We start from the raw sequence: 21,827 nt of genomic DNA, 5'->3' as shown, positions 1-21,827 counted from the left end.
TACATTTCTGGAAGGAAACAAGGCATCCCCACCTGCACCACCCCTGCCCTCCCATGTGGGAGTGGAGGGGCAGTGGGATAGGGATGCTCTCACATTCCAGAGGGTCAGTGGATTCTGCTGGGCTAAGGCACATCTGCTGGCAGTCACTCAATCCCCATTTGCAAAGCTCAAGGGTCAAAGCATATTTCATTTCACTTGGTGGCTCCCTTCAAGGGCAAGTCCCCACCTGTTGGAAAATCCATCAGGGCTCCTACTAAACCTCACATATTTTGGTTCTCTGTCAAAATCTTGATATTCCTATCTCCTGCAAAGATATACAACAACCACCAGTACAGAGCACAAACAACCTCTGTGGATCAGCAGGACTTTATGACAAGAAGATTATTTTATTTGGCTAAGAATATGCCAAAATGAATCATTAAAAACTTTATTAATGCATAAAAGCCATCACTGGACTTCCCTCAGCCTGGAGCATGAGGCAACAGTCCTCGCAGCATCGAGAGCCTGTGATAATTTAAGTCTGAAAATATTCCATAGAACAGCTGAAATACCAATTTATATTTAAAGAATATATTGAATTACCACAGATCACACAGAAAGGGAGACTAGAACTTATGTCTGTTGTTGCTGAACTTTTAGCTCAGCATTTTACGAAAGGCCGTCTAGTTTTAACCTAGATAAGTTGGAAAGATTATTCAACTAATGTCTTCTCTGGAAGTCTGCAGCTCTGGTGCTAATAAGGGAATTTAATTAGATGGACAAGCCTTGACAGCAATCCGTTTCCAATACACTTAGTATTGGAATAGGTCTGGGAGTTCCAAGGTTTCTAGACAAAATCCACTACTCATGTTAATGTGGAAAAATATCTGAAAGGTTTGACTAACCAAGATGTAGTCTCTTGTTTTTCTGACTTGATTTGTGACATACATCACATTACCAACAATTACACCAACAGATGAAACCCCTGGTCCAAATGTACACACTATAAAGTTTGAGCAAAACTGATTTTTCCCTGTGTTGGTACATCTCACTAATTCCCTGGAAATCAGCTGAGGACAACAGCCCATCCAGCAGTGCTTCCACATGGGACACCCACTGCTTCACCTCCCTACAGCAGCACCCAAAGCCCCAGAACAGAGCAGAGCTGCTGAGCACAAGGGCTTGCTACAACCCCAAAACAGGCTCTTTTTTAGGGTATTTACAATAATTAAAAAAAAAAAAAAAGACATTCACACAGACAAAAGGCACAGAATTAAAAAAAAAAAAAAATGCACAAAGGCAGTACTTCCTAAAATTGCAGAGGGAACCAGGCTGCCAGCAGGCTGATGAAGCACCTGAGATAAAGTAGCACAATCAATAACAATGCTGCACCTTTAAAACCAGCAAGTACAACGCGATCAATTCATATCGCGGTGAAGTAGCGTAATAAAAATCTGCAACTACAATAAGCTAATTTAATGATACTTTATCAAGTGCTCACATTTCCAACCACTGTTGTTCATGGCAGAATGAAGCCTGTGTAAAAATATGTCATGAGTCAATATGGCATTCTGCTGAAGAGAAAAGACCCACATCATTAAAATCTTAAATAAGCTTTCATTAAGTAAAATTCATGAAATTAGCTCTTTCAAAAGAATTTCATTAGTCAACACATGCAGGTTGCACTCACAATCTGCCATTGTGGTCTTTCTGCTGAAGAGAAAAGACCCACATCATTAAAATCTTAAATAAGCTTTCATTAAGTAAAATTCATGAAATTAGCTCTTTCAAAAGAATTTCATTAGTCAACACATGCAGGTTGCACTCACAATCTGCCATTGTGGTCTTTTTAAGCCATTCGTTTTCTTAAAGCTTTGTCAGAAGAAGGGTATTTTTTAATTGTTGTTATTTTTATAATATGGTGGGAAGGCACAGATCCTTTATGAAAAGGACAAAGTATCCCTTGCAAACAGCAAGAAACATTTTCATTGCTGCTCTGCATAGAGCATTGCCTTGTTAAGGCAATTTCAATCATTTTACGCATCTTCATTAAGTCAGAGATACGGTTCAGCTTTTCACAGAGAAAAACCTCAGCAGCTGCAGAGAAATGGAGGGACAACAGATTCTTAAGCAGAAAAGAGAAATTACCAGTTATCTAGCTTGAAATGAAGCCTCTGGGAAGCCCCATCTGCAGTCTCAGTCATTACAAATCACAATAATTACGTGAGCTCTCAGCCCATATATAAAATTTCAATACCTATGAAGAGCTGCAATACTGCAATGTCCACAACACAGAAACATTGCCAGCTCATTTTGCCAGGCTTCGGGCTACTTGTAACACCCAGAGAAGATGAATCAATAAAATGTTATCAGTAAAACAGTTTGATTCCTGCACAGTTAAGTGCACGGCCACTTCTATATTTCAATCCCCTCAGGTCAATATAATTTTACACAGTTACCCAATTCTCAGCAGTGAAATGATACTGGTAGATGTTTCAGATATTCTAAAGCACTTATTTCTACATGGGGGGAAAAGAAAAAAAGGACAAAAAGAAAAATCTCGTTTCCTGTCTGGTTCAAAGTTGAGTTTTCAGACCAGTTTAAAATGCAACTCTTTACCCAAGCTCCAGCAAATTAAATCCCTCTGATCAGTTCCCTCAGCCAAATCCTGGGTGCTCTATTCACCCAGTGCTTAAACAGGTGTTTGGGAAGGAAAACAAGGCAAATCTGGATTTGGCCTTTCAGTTGAACTAAATCTGAAAGAAGATGTAATTTCAGCCTACTCAAGAAAATCAGCCCATTTAAGCAAATTGAACTATTCACCAATAAAATCTGCTAGGTTAGTCACCACAAGGGCTGAAGAAACTCTAAATGCTGCTGACAAAGACTAACTGCACAGTTAATACAACATTTTGCCTCATACCCAGGTAATTCTTCATGCATACTCTGAACTTCCAGCTTCCCACCTGGGTCTGCAATAAAATAATGCCTCAGGTTAATCTCATATCTCCAGAGAGCTGCAGTTTTTGAATAAATAAGAGCAACAAGTGTGCTTCCAAACCCAAGGAAAAAAGGAATCATGTCTAATAAACTCCAGTGTTCTAGAGACAGGGAATTCTCACAAGGAATCTCTTTTTAGATACAAGTCCACCTTCATTGACTTAACTTGACAACATCCTAATGAAACAGAACAAACCTGTTATTGGACCAGCCATGGGCACTGATTTCAGCTGGACAGGACCTTGGTCCCAAAAAGCAAAAAAAAAAAAAACCCTCAATTTAATTTCACTACCAATTTCATCTCATTTGTCTGCTTCATTAACTCCTGCACTGTAGACAACACCAGTGCACTCAAAGGCAGAAAGCACTTTTTGGGATTTTTTTTATTGTAATACAAGACTGTTTATTCCCATATTCAGTTCTCAGCAAAAGTAAGGAATATTTTAATAACAAGAAGATCCATAAAGCACCATCTTTTCTCCTGTCTCAGCTCTTTCAAAAGGCTTACTTAATCTTCAGTACTTAAAGGATGGTGAAAATATCTGAGGAACAAAGTTCCCCGGTTTATATGGTGCAATTCCCTTGCCACATATGTCTTATTGGGAAATTACATGGATTTCCCAAATACTGGCACTAAATTTTTACTAGTTTAAAAATTAGCAGAAAAGGCCCAATTGCTAAGAAATAAAGCACAAATTTATGGAAAGACAAAGCTGCACTAACCCATTAATTTTTATATTTTGTTATATCACTGAAACTGTTCTCATTACTTTATTCTGAACAAGTTTCATAATTGCAAAATTCTCAGGCAGTAAAACTTAAGTGATCTCCATACTCTGCTTTCGTCCTAAATAATGAGCCAACCACCACAGACACACACAGGAGGAAGAAGCCTGTCTATTTTGCTAGAAGACTGAGCTCATGAAAATCCAACTGCATCAATCCTTCTTTTATTATTCTTTCAAACTCCCCAAATCAAATAACTTTCTTGAGCTTGGCTAGAGCGTTCTGAATAGAAATTCCACTGGGGAAAGAGGTTTTAGATTAACAGCACAATACATTCAGAAATCAATAGATAAACCCTCTGTGCTGCAGCTCTACCAAAGTCCATGAGACTGAACTAGGGCTCAGAAAATAGAAAAAAACCACTCAGAAACAAATTTCCTGATCTGCCCATTTTTGTTTTTGCACTGAAACCAGCAACATGAACTTAACCTCTGATCACACCCAGAGAGCTGTTGCCTGATGCTCTGAATCAACAATACTTTTTATTTACAAAATTATATTCATCTTTGTATTAAAACCAGAGGGTTTTGTTTGGTGGTGCTTTTCTTTTAATTTTTTTAGATTACAGAGATAAAACTGGAAGGCAGTAATGCATCTCCAAGATAACCACATGTGGGGTGCCCATCCTGATACAATGCAAGCCCCTTAAAGCTATGAAATAATGTGACTGGAAGTCAGGTGAGGGAGAAGGGACAGAGCAAAGCTTCCAAACTTATGGTGAAAATTCTTTCAGCCTGGTCTCATCTTCTGTCCAACACCTGGTTTGGGCAGGATCAGCTTGGATTGTTCTCTGTGCTGGAAGCAGGATGACTTTTACTTGATCTGTTTGACCTTTTCTCTCCTCATTAACAGTTGTTTTCTCCCTTCTGCCAGAGTCCCTTTTGCAATCATGAGGATTGGAGGGGAAAGGGTAAATCAGAGCAAGAGCACGACTTGGCCAAAGACAACTGGACCAGTTTCACAGCGAGCTGCAGTCGTGGAGCCCAACTGCAGAGCACAGCAGAGCTGGCTCAGCTCTGGAAATACACGAAGCCAGCAGCTGCCAGAGAACAGAAAACCTGCTTCTGCCTCTGCCCATGGCCTGTTAGAGCAGCCACAGGCAGCCCAGCTCTGCAGGATGTGAACAGGGCACAGCTCAGCACAAAGGGCATCTCCCCATTCTCCCCCTTGGTTCAACTCCAAACCTGCTCAGATTAGGTAAGAAATGTCCCTGTACTGAGACACAAAGGATTTCCCAAATTTTGGTAAATTGGAACAGCTCTAATGGCACAAGCCCCTTGCCTCACTGTTGTGTTATACTCATTAAATCCCGCATTTGTTATTTATTATCCAGCATTTCTGTATGGCAATTCTAAAGAAACGTTGCCATGACAAACACACACACAATGGAGTTTTCACACTAACCTGACCCCCATGATGTCCCTTCCCTCCATTAGCAGAGCCCCACTTTAGTGTATCTCAACAAGACAATCAAAATATTTCCAGTCCTGCTGCCGTGAGCCTCACAAAGGAGCCGAGCGCCAAATCCAAGAATCCTTTGCAGCAAAGCAGAAGTGCCTTACACACAGCCAGACCTCTCAGATGCCACGGGCTAGGATACCATGTTATAAGGCTGTAAAACTATGGCCTGTGGCTCCAGTCCAGCCTGCAGAGTAATTTAATCTAACTCACAAAGAAATCAGGAAAATGGCCTCTGCTGTGCTGAATCAGCAGTGCTGGAAGCCGTGCCACCCTCTATCAGCTCGTAAGAGAGTGCTTTGTCCACGGTGCCAACTCTGTCTAGAGCAGCTATTGGGCAGAAGAAAGGACCAGCAGGAATATTATGTGCCAGATTTTCAGGAGATGTAAGTCAGAATACTTCCAATGACTTAAGGAGCTGCACTGATTTACATCATTTCAGGATTATCAGGATTTACATCCACTGGAAGTTTCACTTCTCTTTTTTTGTCTTTTAATTAAAAGAATGGTGTGGACTTGGCAGCAGTATGAGCCTTCAAGAGACTAAGATTTGGGAAGGATCCTGAAAAAGTTTTAGGCTCGGGGAATGGCAATAGGTTATTTTTAGTTTAAAAAGATACAGTGGCCAAATTGAAATTCACAGGATGCATATAAATTCTGAACTATTCATGAGCAATATACATAAGCATATATTTTTACTTGTTATACTGGGGCTCCCTAAATATAACAATGGCAAAAGAACAGCAATAAATGAAAACTTTGTTCATTCAATCTGGTTATATATCACAAAAAACTATCAGCACAGATGTTATCTCTATTTATGAGTCACAACCAGCGCCAAAACAAATGCCATGTATTACTTAATTTTTTCTCCTAACTGCAACTGCCAAAAAAATGACTGCCACTGGGATTAGGATAAAACACACAAGTGGAAAAAAAACAGGAGGTACTGCTCCTGAGGAAGCCAGCCAACTAGGCAAAGTTTGGTTTTCTCTGATTTCCAAATAAACTCAGAACTACATTTCTTGTGACCTCAGAGCAGTTTCTGTTGCTCATCTGCTCACCTCTCAAAGACAGATCCATCATAAACTTCAGAAAAACCTGCCTAAAACCACCCTCAGAAACTAAGAGCAGAAGTGAGCAGGACCCATAGGTGTGGCCATGGGCAGAACTACACACAGCTGCTCTGGGAGCTCCTTCCATGGCACAGTGACCCACTCCCAGCCCAGCTGAGCCTTCAGAAACACTTAAAAATAGGCTCAGAAATAAACAGGCCACTGTTACCAGTGCAGCTCAGCTGATGTGTTACACAAGAACTTGAAAATAAGCTGTTCCAAAAGCCACCTCAGGAAACAAAATCTTAAGGCAAAAGCCTCTGTATTGAAGGAATGCAGCCTCATTCCATCAAGTCTTTTTCACTACTCACCTCTGAACAGGTCAGCTTTAAATCTCCTTCTTCCAACGAGTCCAATTTAAATGTGTTCTTCAAAGGGTTCTGCAATTTTAAGAGTATTAAATTTTATACCTCCTAAGCTATTTATTAGCTGAGGAAGAACTTAATTGACATTCACCAGATATTAACTTTCTTTGAGCATGTGTTACAGATTTTGATATATAACGTTGGAGTTTTTTCTTTACTTTTTGCTGTTGGATTTGTTGGTTTGTTTGGTTTCTTTGTTTTCCTTTTTCAGGGCAGCTCTCTAAGAAAAGGTTTCTCAGTGTGTGGATTCCCTACAAATTTCTCCAGGAAGTGCAGACAGATACACTGCCATAAAAGACTGCTCACAAGGGACCCCAATGCAGATAAAAGGTCAAAAAAACACTTAGACTGTTAATAAACTGTTGCAGAAATATTGTCTTTGCTTTAAATCTCCATAATTTGCATCACTTCAGACCAAACATCAACCCTGGCCCAGCAGTTCTGTGGAGTCCCCAGGGCTCCAGGCACCCACAACTCTTCTTCCCACCCACCCTTATTTCAATTTTCTATATTTTTTTCCCAAACAGCTCCACTCCACAGATGCCAGACTCTCCCTTTTACAGGTGCACTGCCAAAGGACACAAGTGCTGCATTTACAGAACTTGGCTTCATCATCACAGCTTCCAAGCAATGAAACTTGCTCTATTACTGCACAGGTAAAATTGGCTGTGCCACCACTGCTCGGTTCTGCTGTTCTTTCACAGGATACAGCCAATGTTATGTCTCAATTCACAGCAGAAATGGAAAATAAAACTTTTATTGAAAATAGAGGAAGATTCACTCTGGTGAAATGCCTGATCTGCAGTGATCTCTGCCCAAACACCAAGGTTCATTCAGCACTCAGGAATCCCCACGGTGCCATGCCCTGGGTATTCAGTGAGCAGGGGGGATTAAAGCTCAGCAAAGTCTGGGTTGGTGTTAGCAAACTGCCCCTGCCCACACAGCCCTTCTGGGACAGCATCAGGGAATTGCTGGGCTTGGAAAAACCCTCCAAGATCATCCACCACTCACTGTGCCACATCCTCATGGCTTTTAAATCCCCCCAGGGATGGGGACTCCACCACTGCCCTGGGCAGCTGTGCCAGTCTTTAACAACCTCTTTGGTGGAGAAGCTTTTATCCTGCCCAGCCTAAATCTCCTCACTTTCTTCTTGTCAGGAGGTCTCAAACCCAGCTGGTACAACTGGAGTAGTTTGCTTGCTAGCTGATACAGCAACCAGCCTTTTAACTTTGAATTTCTCTTATATCTGAGACTCCAGGCAAACAAAAAAAAGAAGAAAAATCTTTCAGTAAACTTTGCACAGAGATAATCAATCTTCTATTCAGTTATTTGAACAGGCATCTAGAGTTTAGCGTTCCAGAGATCACTGAACTTCCCCTGATGAGGGTCTTTTCTTGCAATTTGAAAAGAGGATGGGGAAATCTTTGGGTGCAATCCAAACATTTTTTTACAGCTGCAGTCTGAATATTTCATCACTCCAAATCTTGCCTTGACCTGTAGTTTCTTCTTCATCCTATCAACTATACATATATTTTTCTTCATCCTCAACCTGTCCCTTCTGTCCACAGGCAAAGGAAAAATACAAAAAACATGAAAAATCCTATTTTTTTTTTTTATAATGCCATTTACCCACATTGCTTTGGCCTCTACAGAGACCAAAAGGAAGCATTGAATCAATTGAAAAATGTTCAGAAGCCCATAAAAAGGTAAATAAGTGCAAGTTTATTTTCCAAAATAATTCAGGCACAAAAATATTTAAGGTTTATGGAGATGAGCAAAACAGTTGCCTTTCATGTGTAATTGTGTAAACCTGTTTTGAAGAGAGCAAAGCAACCAGCCAGCAACATCAGGCTCCTAAAAGACAAGCAGCAGGGCACACAGGGTATGAAACAATGACCTTTTCTGCCTGTCCAGGAAAGGATTTTTCACTGGGAGCAACATACTGAAAATTCTCTAGCCCAGCTCTTTTCCCCCTCTAAACTGAGATGCTCCAGAAGATTTCAGCAGAGAGAGTCTCTTCCTCCAGCACAAGGAGCAGCATCTGCCTTTCTTCAGCTACCAAAACACACAGGAGTGATGGGCAAAATTAAAGACAGCCACTAAACAGTAAAATATTTTAGAGTGGGCCAGGCCTCCTAAAAAGCTCTGTGAATAATACAGATCTATACAAACAGGCAGTGCAGGGTGAGCGCCTTGCTTTCCTCACTTTCCAAGATGAGCTGGGAAATGGGAACACAGCAAAGTGGAAATCCCCAGGCCTCAGTGGAAGCAGGTTATACCAGAGTCCATGCTCCACATCCAGGTACAACCCTGCTTTCATTTAATCCTGTTCTTTCAGCTCACCTGGGAGCAGTAACAGCTCTGTCAATAAAAATGGCTTTTAAGGAGCAGACCTCCAGCATCCTGAGGAAAGCCATCCTGGACATTTTGTGCTGTAGCCTGGACATACCTCTGCTCCAGCAGTTCAGCTAGGGCATTTAAACAACCCAGTGGGCAGAGAATTCCAGCAGTTCTTCCCCACAACAGCAACAGCATTTCACTCAAATTGCATGAACCTAGCCTAGGCTTTTAACCTGCAATGTCTCTTGATGGTGAAAATTCAAAGGTCCCAATGTTTGTAATTCTCATAAAAGTCAGGAAAAATACTGACAACACCTGGCAACACATTTGGAATTGTGTTTCCCAATAGACAACATCAAGACATGAAAGTCTCTGTTCACCAAGCCACCATTCCAATTTTAGTTACTGAAATAACTTTACCCAGAGCATGTTTTAATGGTGCATGGTCAGAGCAGAAGGCTCTATCACATGGGCTCTGCCACAGCCTGTTTTGAACTGGGTTTGTTCAGTCCTTTATTAACAGAACAGATAAAGGAACGCAGCATATGCTTGTTACATCTGTAAACCATACACAAGCAGGATGCAACTGTAACGCTGTTGGATGTCAAGAACAGAATTCAAAACAATCCAAACCAGTTAAGGCCGATGATAAAACAAAAACAAGATGTAATTCAACAGAAGAGGAGCAAGGTAACACGATTCAGCAGGATTAATCAACTACACATATAGAAAATGACTGGGTAGGTAGCAGTTCATCAGAAAACGATGTGGGAGGTTATACTGGATCACAAGCTGAACATGAGTCAACAGTATCATACTGCTAAGAAAAAAAGCAATCATCACATTAGATAAACCAAGTGGAGTGTTGCCTGAAAAACAGGCAGAAGAATATTCCCTGTCTGTTCAGCACTGTGAGACTTGGCTGGCAGCATCACATCAACCTGGAGTATCATGTTAGTAACAAAGACAAGGGCTCAGAGGAGGGAGCCAAGCACGACACACAAAAGGCAACAAATGAGAAGTTCAGCCTACAGAACCTGAAAAAAAAATGTCAATTGTGTTGGGGGGAGAAAAAAAAAATCAACTGTTCTGTGTGTCCATGACAAATACAAACAGGCTTAAATTGCATCAAGAGAGCTCCACTTAAACTCAGAGGAAGGAAAGGAAAGTAATATATTGGCTTTGGTCCCCAGCAATGGATCTTCAAGCCCACATCAGGGACAAACTTGTTACACAGGAACTCCTCGTGCCCTGGGGAAGGAATGTGAACAAGAAATCCTCCTGAGCTCCTCCAGCCCCAGTTCTGAGCCCAGGAAACACCAACACACAGCTCCAGGTGACACCACAAATGGCTCTCGGTGGCATTTATATACAGTTATCTGTTCACACCCACTGACTACATCAGGAACAAACAGGTTATTAAATTTCATATTTTAAACTAGTCCTGACTTGCACTTCACCTGTAGCAATTTGTTTATTTTCTACCATTTTCCCAAGCTTGCATGTTTTTCTTTCATATACCAATAATTCCAATATGCTTTTCTTGCTACATGGTGAAGTCACAGACATTTATTTCACTGACCTGCCTTTTATGATTCTCTAGACATGAACTGACAGAGAGAATTGATGCATAGCTCTGTATAGAACAATTCTTGTAATCTTGAGTATTTATCTTTGGATAATTGCTACATTCATAATTATTTTAAAGACAATTTCGTTTAATAAGGATTGGAATTACTATGAGACAAACTCATTGTAACAAAATTTGTGACTAACCTCTGAACTGCAGGGAAATTGTGATTTATAATAGGCATAGTAATAGCCTTTAATGACTGCAGTGCTTCTGGGTATCAATGAAAACAGACTGGCTCATTTCAAAGCAGAAAGGGCATCTATTTTACTTTTTCCTCCTTCATGGGTGGCCCATACATATCTTGAGGGTCCTTGGAGGAGTTTCCAACACCCCCACACAGTGGCTGCCATTAGCAGGCTCGTGTTAATGGGCTGCAGCTGATGTGACCCCTGCTAGCAGCACAGCCCTGAGTTACTGCCACTGGCTCTCCGCTACACAACAGTGGCACCAGAGTAGTGAAGGAGTGGAAAAAAAACATTAAAAAATTATAATTTTGTATTGGAAGGGAGCAGGAAAGGGGAATGTGGATGCTGCAGCCTGGGGTCACGAGGCACAGGGCGGCTGAGTGTTTCCAGTGACAGCACAGCCCATATGCCAGAGCATTTGCCACTTCACGCTCCTTCTGTGCAACTGCAATCCAAAATTAATAAATAAATTAGGGATAATGAACATAAACAAGAGAAATCACAAGCCTGTGGCAAAAAGAGCTCTTCTTCAGCCCAAGCGTTTTTCATGCTGCAGAAAACTCGCTTAGGAAACAAACACCCTCCTGAAAGAAGTAAAGTAGCTGGTTGTAAGTCAAATATTTTGGGTTAAACAGTAACTCCACATGTTCTCTTTCATTCTATGAAAAATAAAGAGGAAACCGAGTGCTTTTCCAATGTGAGTGTTACATTTCCTTATGCCAGGAGACAAACTATTCCTACGTTAAGTCTGGACATTAATGGAAGCAAACAGCTGAATGTTGGTCCCTGGTGTTTCAATTATTCCCTCTTTAGAGGTTGTGCTTCCAAGAAATTAAAGAAACACAATTTTCCAGTAAAGATACTGTTTTGCAGGCTGTTGCAATGTTTTTATTTAAAGCTGTGTGATTTGTATTTGAAGAAAAGTTCAGTTCATCCCTCTGTCTTTCCGTTTATTCACCTGCAGAGTGTTTCCCAGGGTCTGAGCCCAGTGGAGGCTGCAGAGCTGCTTGCCCAAGCCCCTGCTCAGCACAGGAACAGCCAAAGCAGGCTCCAGGACCATGTCCAGGTGGGTTCCCAGCATCTCCAAGAACAGAGAGCTCATGGCATCTCTGAGAAACCTCCTCCAGTGTCTGACAACCCTCAGGCTGAAAGTTTCTTCCCACATTTAAGTGCAGTGTCCTGCATTTCAGCGTTAGCACCCGTTTTGTTCTGCCCTACCTTTGTGCACCTCATCTCAACACATTCTCACAAGGAGTTTATACACAATTATAAAGTCTTCTCCAAGCTAAACAATCCCAGCACTCTCATTTCAGAAATATTAATAAATATTAAAGCAAAATATCTAAACAGATATAAGAAAACCCTGCCATGACAGGGCTGGCCAAGGGCACTTCTGGGTTTTACCTGGAAAAACGTCCCTGGGGTCATGTAGGCACCAAAAGGAAAATGCAATGTGAAGCCAAATCCTCTTCAGAATCTTTGGCTAGGGCACAAAAGGTTTATGCACACAAAAAGGGATGCAGATCAATTCCATCGAGCCTGCAGAGGTTCCTCCTGCAGTGCTGCTCATCAGGATCCTGGGGAAACCTGTCTGGAATCACAGTCCCAGGTTCATCCCAGCCCCCCTGCCAAAGCACTCAAAGCTGCCAAGGACTGGTCTTTGCTTTTCAAACACCACTGCCCCTGGTCTCAGCTCTTACTACTTCCATTTGCCTGAAAATAAAAAATTCCACTTGATACAGCGATGGCCTTAATTCTGAATATACCAATAACCTCAAATCAAACAAACCCCCATCTTTCCCCATGTTACTCAAATTCATTCTATGAGAAACATTAAGCAGCAGATTTCCAATGAAATCCTATCCTCTGTAGTTTTAATCTCTTCTTGCCCTTCAAATAAGACTTTTAAGTATTATCTATATAGCTAAAATATTCTATGAGCTGTGCACATGGCCCATGCTGCTGTGGAACCAAGTACTTCCCCAGCTTGAGTTTGCAATGAAATAAATTCCATCTTAAAATACATGAGACTCATTTCCAGGGTAGAAATTAAGGCAGAAGGAGGCCTGCACATAAATATCAATGAAATTAGGCAATGAGAACTGGCATTAGGTCAATGAAAATTAGGCAAGAAACTATTTCACTGCTAGAATAAATAAGTTTCAATTGCCACATGCAAAAACCGTAATTTCCAGAATGCTTTCAGCATATGCTCTGTGAGATCAGAGCTCATGAGCTCTGTCAGTGACAGTCAATTTCTGTACAAAGAACTGACTTTAAAATTAATATTTTCCAACCTTAAAAGCCCTAAAATGATCAGCTTAGTGTTCAAAACAACAGGTATTTCACGATAAATAACTAATTGATACTGTTCCAGACACAGCTTATTTTATAAAAGCCTCAGCATAAATAAAGAAATGAATAAATTATTCAACAGAAATTGTTGTTTCATCTTCTTCCTTAATACCTATCTAGAATGCCTAATTTGAAGCAGCACAATTCTCTAATAGACAAATCCCTGAAAAAACAGAAAAGCTTCAAGTCTGTTGTTGGAGAAGGAGATTTATTCAGATAAAAATCAGTTAACTCCCCAGCATGCAGAAAAATGTAATTTTGCTTGGGTTTGAGGAATTTGGTTCAAAGCTCTGAACTAGAAAGCAATATATACAGTTATTAAACAGTGTAAGGGGATTAACTCTACAGAGTGTTATTGACTACTCCAGTCTCATTAACTGCAATTTTATTTAGATAAAAATGTCATCTTAAACATCATTTTTGTGTCAGAAGTTAGATCTGAAGAACAACATTAAAAATACATAGGCATCAGCAGTTCCCTGATCTGCAACAGCTCTTTCTGGGGTCTCCTCTGGAACTCATGATGGAAATTATGGTTTTGATTTGCAACGTGCCCATCACAAGAAGCTGCTTTTAAAAGAAGTTGTCCTGCGGAATGTGAGAACTGCTCACTGCGAGGCAGCTTCACTGGAGCTTGTACAAGCTGAGCACAGAGAGGTGATGCCTGCTGTCTTTCCTGCAAGAAAGGAGTGAAGAAAGGTGAGGGTGAATTCTGGGCTCCCAGCGGCCGCTCTCCTACTTTCAGATGTTATTAGGGAACTGTGAAGCTAATTACATGTACAATAACTGCAGTAACTGCTTTTCATGCAGAATCACAGAGCAGAAAATAATGAAAACACGAATGGAAAAGCCTCTCTGCTTTACCAAACTCTGAGCAGCGTGGAGAAAGCACTGGCTATTCCAGGAGGCTGATGCAAGCCCCGAGCAACCCTAAGAGTTTCTCAACAACCTCACCCAACAGCAGGACAAATCCAGCATTCCTCAGGCTCTTCCCTTTCCAAAAGCACCCTTAGGAGACACCAGGGAGCACCTGGCAGACCCAGGCATGACTGTGGGCAGGGCAGCCTTGGACATCCACACACTCCTCAGAGCCACACCTTGACCTGCCTGCAGGAACCCAGCTCCTGCCAAAACTGACAACAAATGGGTCCTGGGTATTTTCTGGGCTCTAAACCCAGGAAAAGTGGGAAGCCTACACCACCTACAGTATTCTCCACTATCCCAGGGACATTGTGGATGTTGGGGTTTTTTGGTCTACGCAGTCACTGTTTTCTAAACAGCATTCACAGCCTTCCTAAGTTTTAATATTGGATGTGGTGAGGGCTAAAAAGGATGGAGGTTTTGAAATCTCAGTGGAGAGAACAAAAATGCTTTTGACCATGAAGAACATCCTATCTCTCAAAAACTTACAAGATATTATCTCCATAGTGAATTCTCCTAAGGAAAAAAAAAAAAAGGTGTTCCAATAAAGCTTTTATGTATCCTTTTTTAACCAAAAATCATGCTAGTAAAAAATCCTAGAATAGAAGCAATTACATTTTTATGCATTTGCATGAGCTTGGCTACCTTTGCTCAGAGCAGAACATGCTGGCAGAGTTTATTCATCTCCCCACATGAAAATAAAGCGTGCTGCCACACACTTGTCCCCAAACTTGGCTGCCCACACAAGAGAAGTTCCCCTGCTCCATCAGCACAGGCACTGCTCGGGGTGGGCAAAAAGAAACATGAATCACTGCACACGAAGGGATGCACAGAAAACACAAAAAAGTGGCTCTGCCTCTCATCTGCTGGGGTTGTCTGCTGGGAGTTGCTTTGTTTAGGTGTGTTTGAGAGGTGCTGGAGCTGTGGTGGGGCCACACTGCAGAAATAAAGCATCTGACACCCTGATGTCATCACAGCCACCACAGCCTCACATCCTGCCAATGAAACCTGAACTTCTTTTTTTTTAAGAAGTCGTTTTTTATTAATTATAATCTTGAAAAACACTACCAAAAAATCAAAAAGGGCATAAAGCCAATAGCAAGTGTATCATATTGCACATCCTACTTCTCCTTTCCCTCCTTCCCCAGGAGGCCACTGGTCTTCATCACTCCCAAACACTGAGGTCACATCAGGAATCAGATCCCCTGGGACACTGCTGAACTGCTTCAGTGCAGCCCCACGTGTCCCTGCTCCCCACCCCTCAGGACCAATCTTCTCACCACGTTAAGTTACCATGAATAATTAACAAAGAGGGAAAGATCCCCGTGCCACAATCATCCTCTGCCATACTGCAGACATGGAGATCTTTCCCTTAGGCTAAAGAAGAAAATACTTAACGAAGCTATCTTAAACATTATCATGCATCAGTGATCAAGACTAAGTTTATTATCCTGCAAACAAAAACAAAGACAAAAAATATAACAGATTACACCCCAGTAGCTTTCATTAAGAGATGCAGTGATGGCATTTCTGAGGAAGGCACTGGCTCCACAAATCACCTCAGCTAGCACCCCATCATCAGGCCACAGTGTTGGCAGTGATGTGCAGCGTGTGGTATTTGTGGCACTACTGGGGAAAACTATTTTAAGTCTAATTAACATGAAATTTTTAGAATGCAGATGCTTTTCATTTATACATAAAACAAAATGCCGTGACATTTCTCCCATCCATTTATCATAAACAAGTTAATTACTGTGTAACAAATAGCTCCTGCTAGAATTTGTATGTTTGGAGCATGTTAGAGAGCTGACTCAGGCAAATAAGATGAACCACAAAGTAGTAGCTAATAGCTTACGGCATACTTACAATAAAACAATGACTCTGTAAAAGCTCTTGTTGTCAAATTAAGGCTAAGCTATTTCCATTGGAATAAACCAATTATAAGCAGTGATTATCTGTTTAACTTGATTCAAACCTAGAACACAATAAACACTTTCATTTTGATGCATTCATAACTGCATACATTTGAGAGCGGGATATTGCAAAGCTTAAAAGGGAAATGCTACGTTTGTTTATTGCCACACAACACATCCTGAACCATAAACTCCCAAATTTCTCCATGGTGTAGAGGAATTTCACCACCATGCTGAGGGCTGCATGCTCTCTGATTTCTGATGGACAACCCTCCAGGGATAAACTGTCCCAGGACTGCCCACCTCTCTTCCTAAGGACAAGGTGAGCATTATCCATAAAAATCTCGTGTTCACTCCGTGAAATCCCCCAAGAGCCATCCAAGCTACAGACATGCTTTTTCCAACCCCCAGATTCCAGGAAAGCACTGACAGGTGAATTTCTGCCTACTTTTCTTTCTCGTTTTTTTTTTTTTTTTTTTAATTCAGGCAAACAGTCCCATTTGGCCTGCAGATGAATTACTGAATGCTGATGAATAAGATGGTGGTAGCTGCTGGCAGCAGAGCTTTGCGTGGTAAGATGGTGTGAAATAGTACATATGTCAATCTATCAAACATGATAATGTAAGCAATCTGAACCCATTTTTGGTCTGAACTATTGTACAATACTTCACCCAGATGGAAGAAAGAGATAAACATTTTATGCTTCAGTCACATCAAGTGCTACGAAGTAAAATTAAACCTAAACTGGAAAACTACCAATTTTACATACTAGAGTATATATAAAGAACAACACAAGCATGAAGAAGAATTTTTTTGCCCATTATTGTATAAATTAATTAGATATATTTGCTTCCTATGATAAACAACAGCATGTATTTGACTGTAGATAAAAAGGTGCAAAGATGATGGTTTACTTATTAGCAGACACAGCACTTGCACTTTTTTTCTTCATTCTTTTGTTGAGAAAATGCTTTTAAATCATGGAACCTGTAACAATGTTATCAGGACATGAATCTTACAAGTGGGGCATGGATACATAATGTCCCTAGGGTGAGTTCAGCCCTAAATCAGAGGCAGGGCTGCCATGACTCATGTAAAACTACAACTGGTCCCTAAAGGATAAAATCAAATAGATATATATTTTCATTCAAATCAACTTGACAGCCTGTGTAAATATAATTTCATATTTAGAAGTTATCAGAAATGAAATGACAGCCACTGTGCTGCTTTGAAAGTCACAGCCAGCTAACGCCTCTGAGCAGACTCTTCTGCTCCATCCCTGTTGTCCATCTCCATAAAACCAGCATAATTTATCAAGCACTAAACTGCAAAAAACCACTCTTCTGAGCAAATATATTTATGACACAGCTTTCTACAGTACTCAGAGAACATTTTTTATCAAATAATTTGCAAAGCTAAAAGAGCATGAAATCTACCCAGCTTCCAGACTGACCTGTCTTAAAGCCGCCTTCACGTTTAGGAAAAATTGCTACAAAGTGTGGAAACTATTGGTATTTGGTCTCTTTAGGGCTGCATATTCTCGAGCTTGTCCATCTCAATTCCCTCTTTGGTTACCCTTCAAACTAAAAATAAACTCCCCAAGGTCTACTAATTAATGCCAGGCCAGTCAAGAGAAATCCTGAACAGCAACACTAAGACAACTGGGCACAGGAACAAAAGTGATTGCCAGCTCATGCAGAGCAAAAATGTCCAGTCCTGCATTCTGCTGAAGCCAGAGAGAACACTGACAACTCTCCCTCTCTTCTGAGGAAAATCAAAGTAACAGAGCAGGTGTTTGGTCTGGAGGAAGACAGAAATCCCAGCTTTCTGGCACAGAGACATGCACGTGAGCAAAATGTACTCAGGAAAACACTGCAAAATACAGTTAGAAAGCACCGAGTAGAGTACCAAGTCGTGACATGCTCCCCAACTTCCTGGGCTGCTGGGGTGGGGGGTAGTGGGATTCTGATCTTCAAAAGTTCTCTTGGAATAAAGTATTTTTCTGTCATGCAAATATAAAGTTTAATTATTTTCAACTTGAAAAAGAGACAGAGAAACACAGACGATAATCTACTGTTATTTGGATTATGAAGACATCTTAGAGTTTACAAGCACAAAAGTGGTTATAATCCTGCAATTACTATAAAGCTAATTGGTAGTTTCTTTTTGCCTGTGTTTTCATGTTGTCAGTGGGGCAGTAATGAAAATGAATGCCACATTTGTGAACAGAATGTCTGTAGGCTTGTTTACCACATTTCCAACAACAACGTCTGCTTTATCATCCATTTCAAAGCAGAGATAATTTAGGGATCTTTGAATTTCATACATAAAAATACTTTCTAAAATACAAGATGCAGAGTTCCTTCAGACAGGGTGGGAGTAGGAGACTCGAGAGTGAAGTGATGACCTCGCATGGTGTAACAAACAATCCACCTGAAGCAGACAGCACACGGACTTGGAGTGATTCATCTGTATTCAAAACCGTGCTCAGGTAAACCACTTAGTGTTTCATCCTCCTACAAACATAATTCTGCAGACAATTTCGCCATCAAACCCAGCATCTTTAAGCCTCTTTTCACCTCCTGAAAATACAGTTATTGCAGAAGCTATTAAGCTTTTTATTCCACTTACCTTTGAGTAACTTCTGCCCTTCCATGATATTCTGGGAGATGAAAGCTGTGTAGTCTTGTTCTGAGAAGCCAGGCTTGCATGTGGGTCTAACTGTAAGATCCCCATTGTGTGCCTGCAAAAACAAAACAAGGAAAACGTACACCATGACTTTTGTCATTTGGGAAAATGTTCTGCACCCAGTGATGAAGTGTTTAGGCATGAGCAAACCTGAACAGTAAAGCAGTGTGCAAGTAGAAGTTGCTTGTGTTAGAGTGCCTATCTGTTGGAGTGGATCCATACTGTAGCTGCAAAAAATAAAATGGGCCAGCAATAGTTGCCTGACTACAAGAGAGCATTGTTTGTAGGAAGGCTGGAATACTGGGCACTGTCAGAAGAGGGGAGGAAACAAAGAGCAGCAATTCATCAAGGCGCTGTGCTCGCACTGGAGACTCGCAAAGGCCTGATGTTGAAACATCCAAACCACCGAGGTTTGCTACTGAGAAACTGGGCAGACCCCAGCATGGAAGGGGGAGAAACACAGGAGCCTGAGACCAGATGAGAACATCCTTCCTTGCCTTCACCCGTTCAGCAGCATCCCAGGCTCTGCCTGCTACTGCCTCTGGGACCCTCCAGGCTCTGCTCTTTCCCCTGGCAGTGGGAAGGAATGGAGGGATTCCCAATTAAAAACGTGACCATGCACAGAATCGTGCACAACGTGCCAGCACCCAGAGGGAAGCAGCCAACGAAACACTCAGCTGCAACTTTGGACTGAGCAGAGGACCCGGCCCCTGCCACAGGGACGGGGCAGTGCAGCCACAGCAGTCCAGACGCCTTGGGATTCCCCGGCAGGGAAGGTCCCAGACCCCAGCTCCAAAGGAACTCGCTGACAGCACACAAGCCCGTGATTTATGCGCGGAGAGTGCCAGGTGATTTACGCACTAACAAGTGCTGGTGGCAGGGGATTTCTAACGCGCCCGGGCTGCCGGCAGAGCCAGCCAGAGCATCGCTTAGCGATGCTGCCGGCACCTCCGCCGCCTCCAGAGCCGGCAGCGCCGGCTGGAGCCGGGGGAGCGGCAGCGGCGCTTCCCCGCCAAGTGCAACTCCGGGCGTGCACCTGCATCCCCGGGGGAGCATCGCAGCACCCCCAGACACTCCCGCACACAGCGCTGCATCACAGACACGGAAGGGAAGCGGAGAGAAGGGTCCTTTTGCATGAGCTTAGTAAGCAGAACACAAGCCAATGCACTCGGCTTAAAATCACGCTCGGGAGACGGATGCCAGCTACTGCATGGGAAGCGCAAGGAAGCGGCGGCTCTGTTGGGCTCTGACCGCGGCTGGCAAGATGTTGCCATTAGGAAACATTTCAAAGGGTCTCACCGCGCATAGCGGGCTTCGAATCTGAAATCGCCCCGTTATTAGAGCGGTGCTCGCTAGACGAGAGCGCATCGGGGCTATTCCCGAGTGCCCACCAGCCTCCACAAGGCTCGGGACATCCTCACGGATTCTACTTGGCACGGGGGGATTGAGGCAGAAAAATAAGCGGCTCTTGTTCCCGCAGCCAGCCTAGCCCGAAACCCAGCAGCCGCCCGGGCGCTCTGTAACACTGCAGCCACGCGTTCAGGCGCTTGTTGATGTTCTGCAGAAACCCTTCAATTTCACGCGGCGTGGGAATAAAACGCTAAAAAACCCAAACTTTCAGAGCATCACCCCCCAGCACGACCCGGGCCCGCTCAGTTGGGTTTATGGGCTTGTAAAAATAAAAGTTAGGGGCTGCAGCGGGCGCGGACGGAGCGGGCTCGGCGGGGAGCGCGGCGCGGCCGCGGGGGCTCCGCGGGGCTCGGAGCGGCTCCGCGCCGGGACGCGCCGCTGCGCCCGAAGTTTCTGCGGCGAGGCGCAGCGCGGAGTGCACTTGTGCCGGTACCGCGGCGGCACCTGAGCGCCGGCTCAAAAAAACAAATGCAAAACACACAGTTAAAAACTGCACCGCGGCCATTCGCTTTTCAAAGACAAATAAAATAAAATAAAATAAAATAAAATAAAATAATAAAATAAAAAAATAAAATAAAATAAAATAAAATAAAATAATAAAATAAAATAAAATAAAATAAAATAAAATAAAATAAAATGGTGAGAAACGGCGGCAGCTCCGCGCACCCACCACCACCCTCACTCCCCCGAGCCCGAAGTTGCCGCGGCGAGCGCGGAGGAGCCGCGGCGGGGGATGGCTCCGCGCCCGTTCCCACTTACCGCCGCCGAGCCCCAGACGGGCAGGAGGAGCAGCAGCAGCAGGCGTCGCCTCGGGCCGGCGCTCATGTCCGCGGCGGCGGAGGGAGCGGAGCGGGGAGCCGAGGCGAGCGGAGGGAGCGGAGCCGGCCGGGTCCCGCGGCCGCCCCGGCTGCAGGTGAAGCGCCCGCCGCGCGCCGCCGCGCCCCGCCCCGCGCGCGGGCACGCGCCGCTTAAAGCGACAGGCGCCGCCCGCCGCGGGGGGAGCGGCAGGAAGGTGGTGATGATGATGATGGTGATGATCGGGGAAAGGGGCTCGGCGGCGCTGTCGCTGTCTGTCCGGAGAAGAAACTTAACGCGTCCGAATTGCGGCGCGCTCCTGGCATGGAAGGGCGAAGCAAGCCGGCAGCGCACGCAGGGGTGATGGAGGGAGGTGGTGGGTTCACATCCAAGGTTGTGGTTTGATCGCCGCCCTTCGCTGAAGGGTTGGGTTTGGAGATCTTCTGTGCCCCCTTCCAGCTCAGATTTGGTGATTCCCGGATCGTCATGCACAACCATCAAGCCAGCACTGCTGCTGGCACCCCCAAACCATCACCCAGCACCAGATCTAGACTCCTCTGAAACACCTGCAGAGATGTGTTTCATTCCACCACCCCCCTGGGCAACCCAGTCCAATACCTGACTGCCATAACAGAGACATTTTTTCCTAATGTATAATGTCAATCTCCCCTGTCTCAACCTAAACTCATTTCCTCTAGCCCTCTTTACATGTGCCCACAAGGGAACAAGCAGTATATCCATGGGAAAATTAACACAGCCCTGGAAACATACTCAGTGGGCAAAAATACTAACACACCCAGGTGAAAACCAGGTGTATCCCATGAGGAAAAATAAGGAAAATATCTATGTCTAGGGGTTCATGAGTGTATCATGTGAAGCGAGCA

General features: G+C 43.2%; 1 protein-coding gene across 2 annotated transcripts in view; it reads right to left on the bottom strand.

Moving 5' to 3' along the window:
* CDH4 (cadherin 4) overlaps positions 1–21,072 on the bottom strand; it is a 416,361-nt gene extending 395,289 nt beyond the window's left edge. Inside the window, exons 1-2 of one of the 2 annotated variants that reach the window (XM_021553526.2) lie at positions 20,908–21,072; positions 18,682–18,793 (exon numbers count right to left, since the gene is read on the bottom strand). In XM_021553526.2, coding sequence (XP_021409201.1) covers positions 18,682–18,793; positions 20,908–20,973 — 178 coding nt within the window. In that variant the 5' untranslated portion in view covers positions 20,974–21,072. Of the gene's footprint in view, positions 1–6,649; positions 6,719–18,681; positions 18,794–20,907 lie in introns of those variants that run through there. The other variant, XM_021553527.2, reaches the window with a different exon arrangement.
* Positions 21,073–21,827: the final 755 nt, after the last annotated feature.

Source organism: Lonchura striata, chromosome 17 (genome assembly GCF_046129695.1).
Source record: "Lonchura striata isolate bLonStr1 chromosome 17, bLonStr1.mat, whole genome shotgun sequence".
NCBI lineage: Eukaryota > Metazoa > Chordata > Aves > Passeriformes > Estrildidae > Lonchura > Lonchura striata.
Note: the sequence above shows the minus strand (reverse complement) of the source record. Positions and strands in the feature narration are given on the sequence as shown.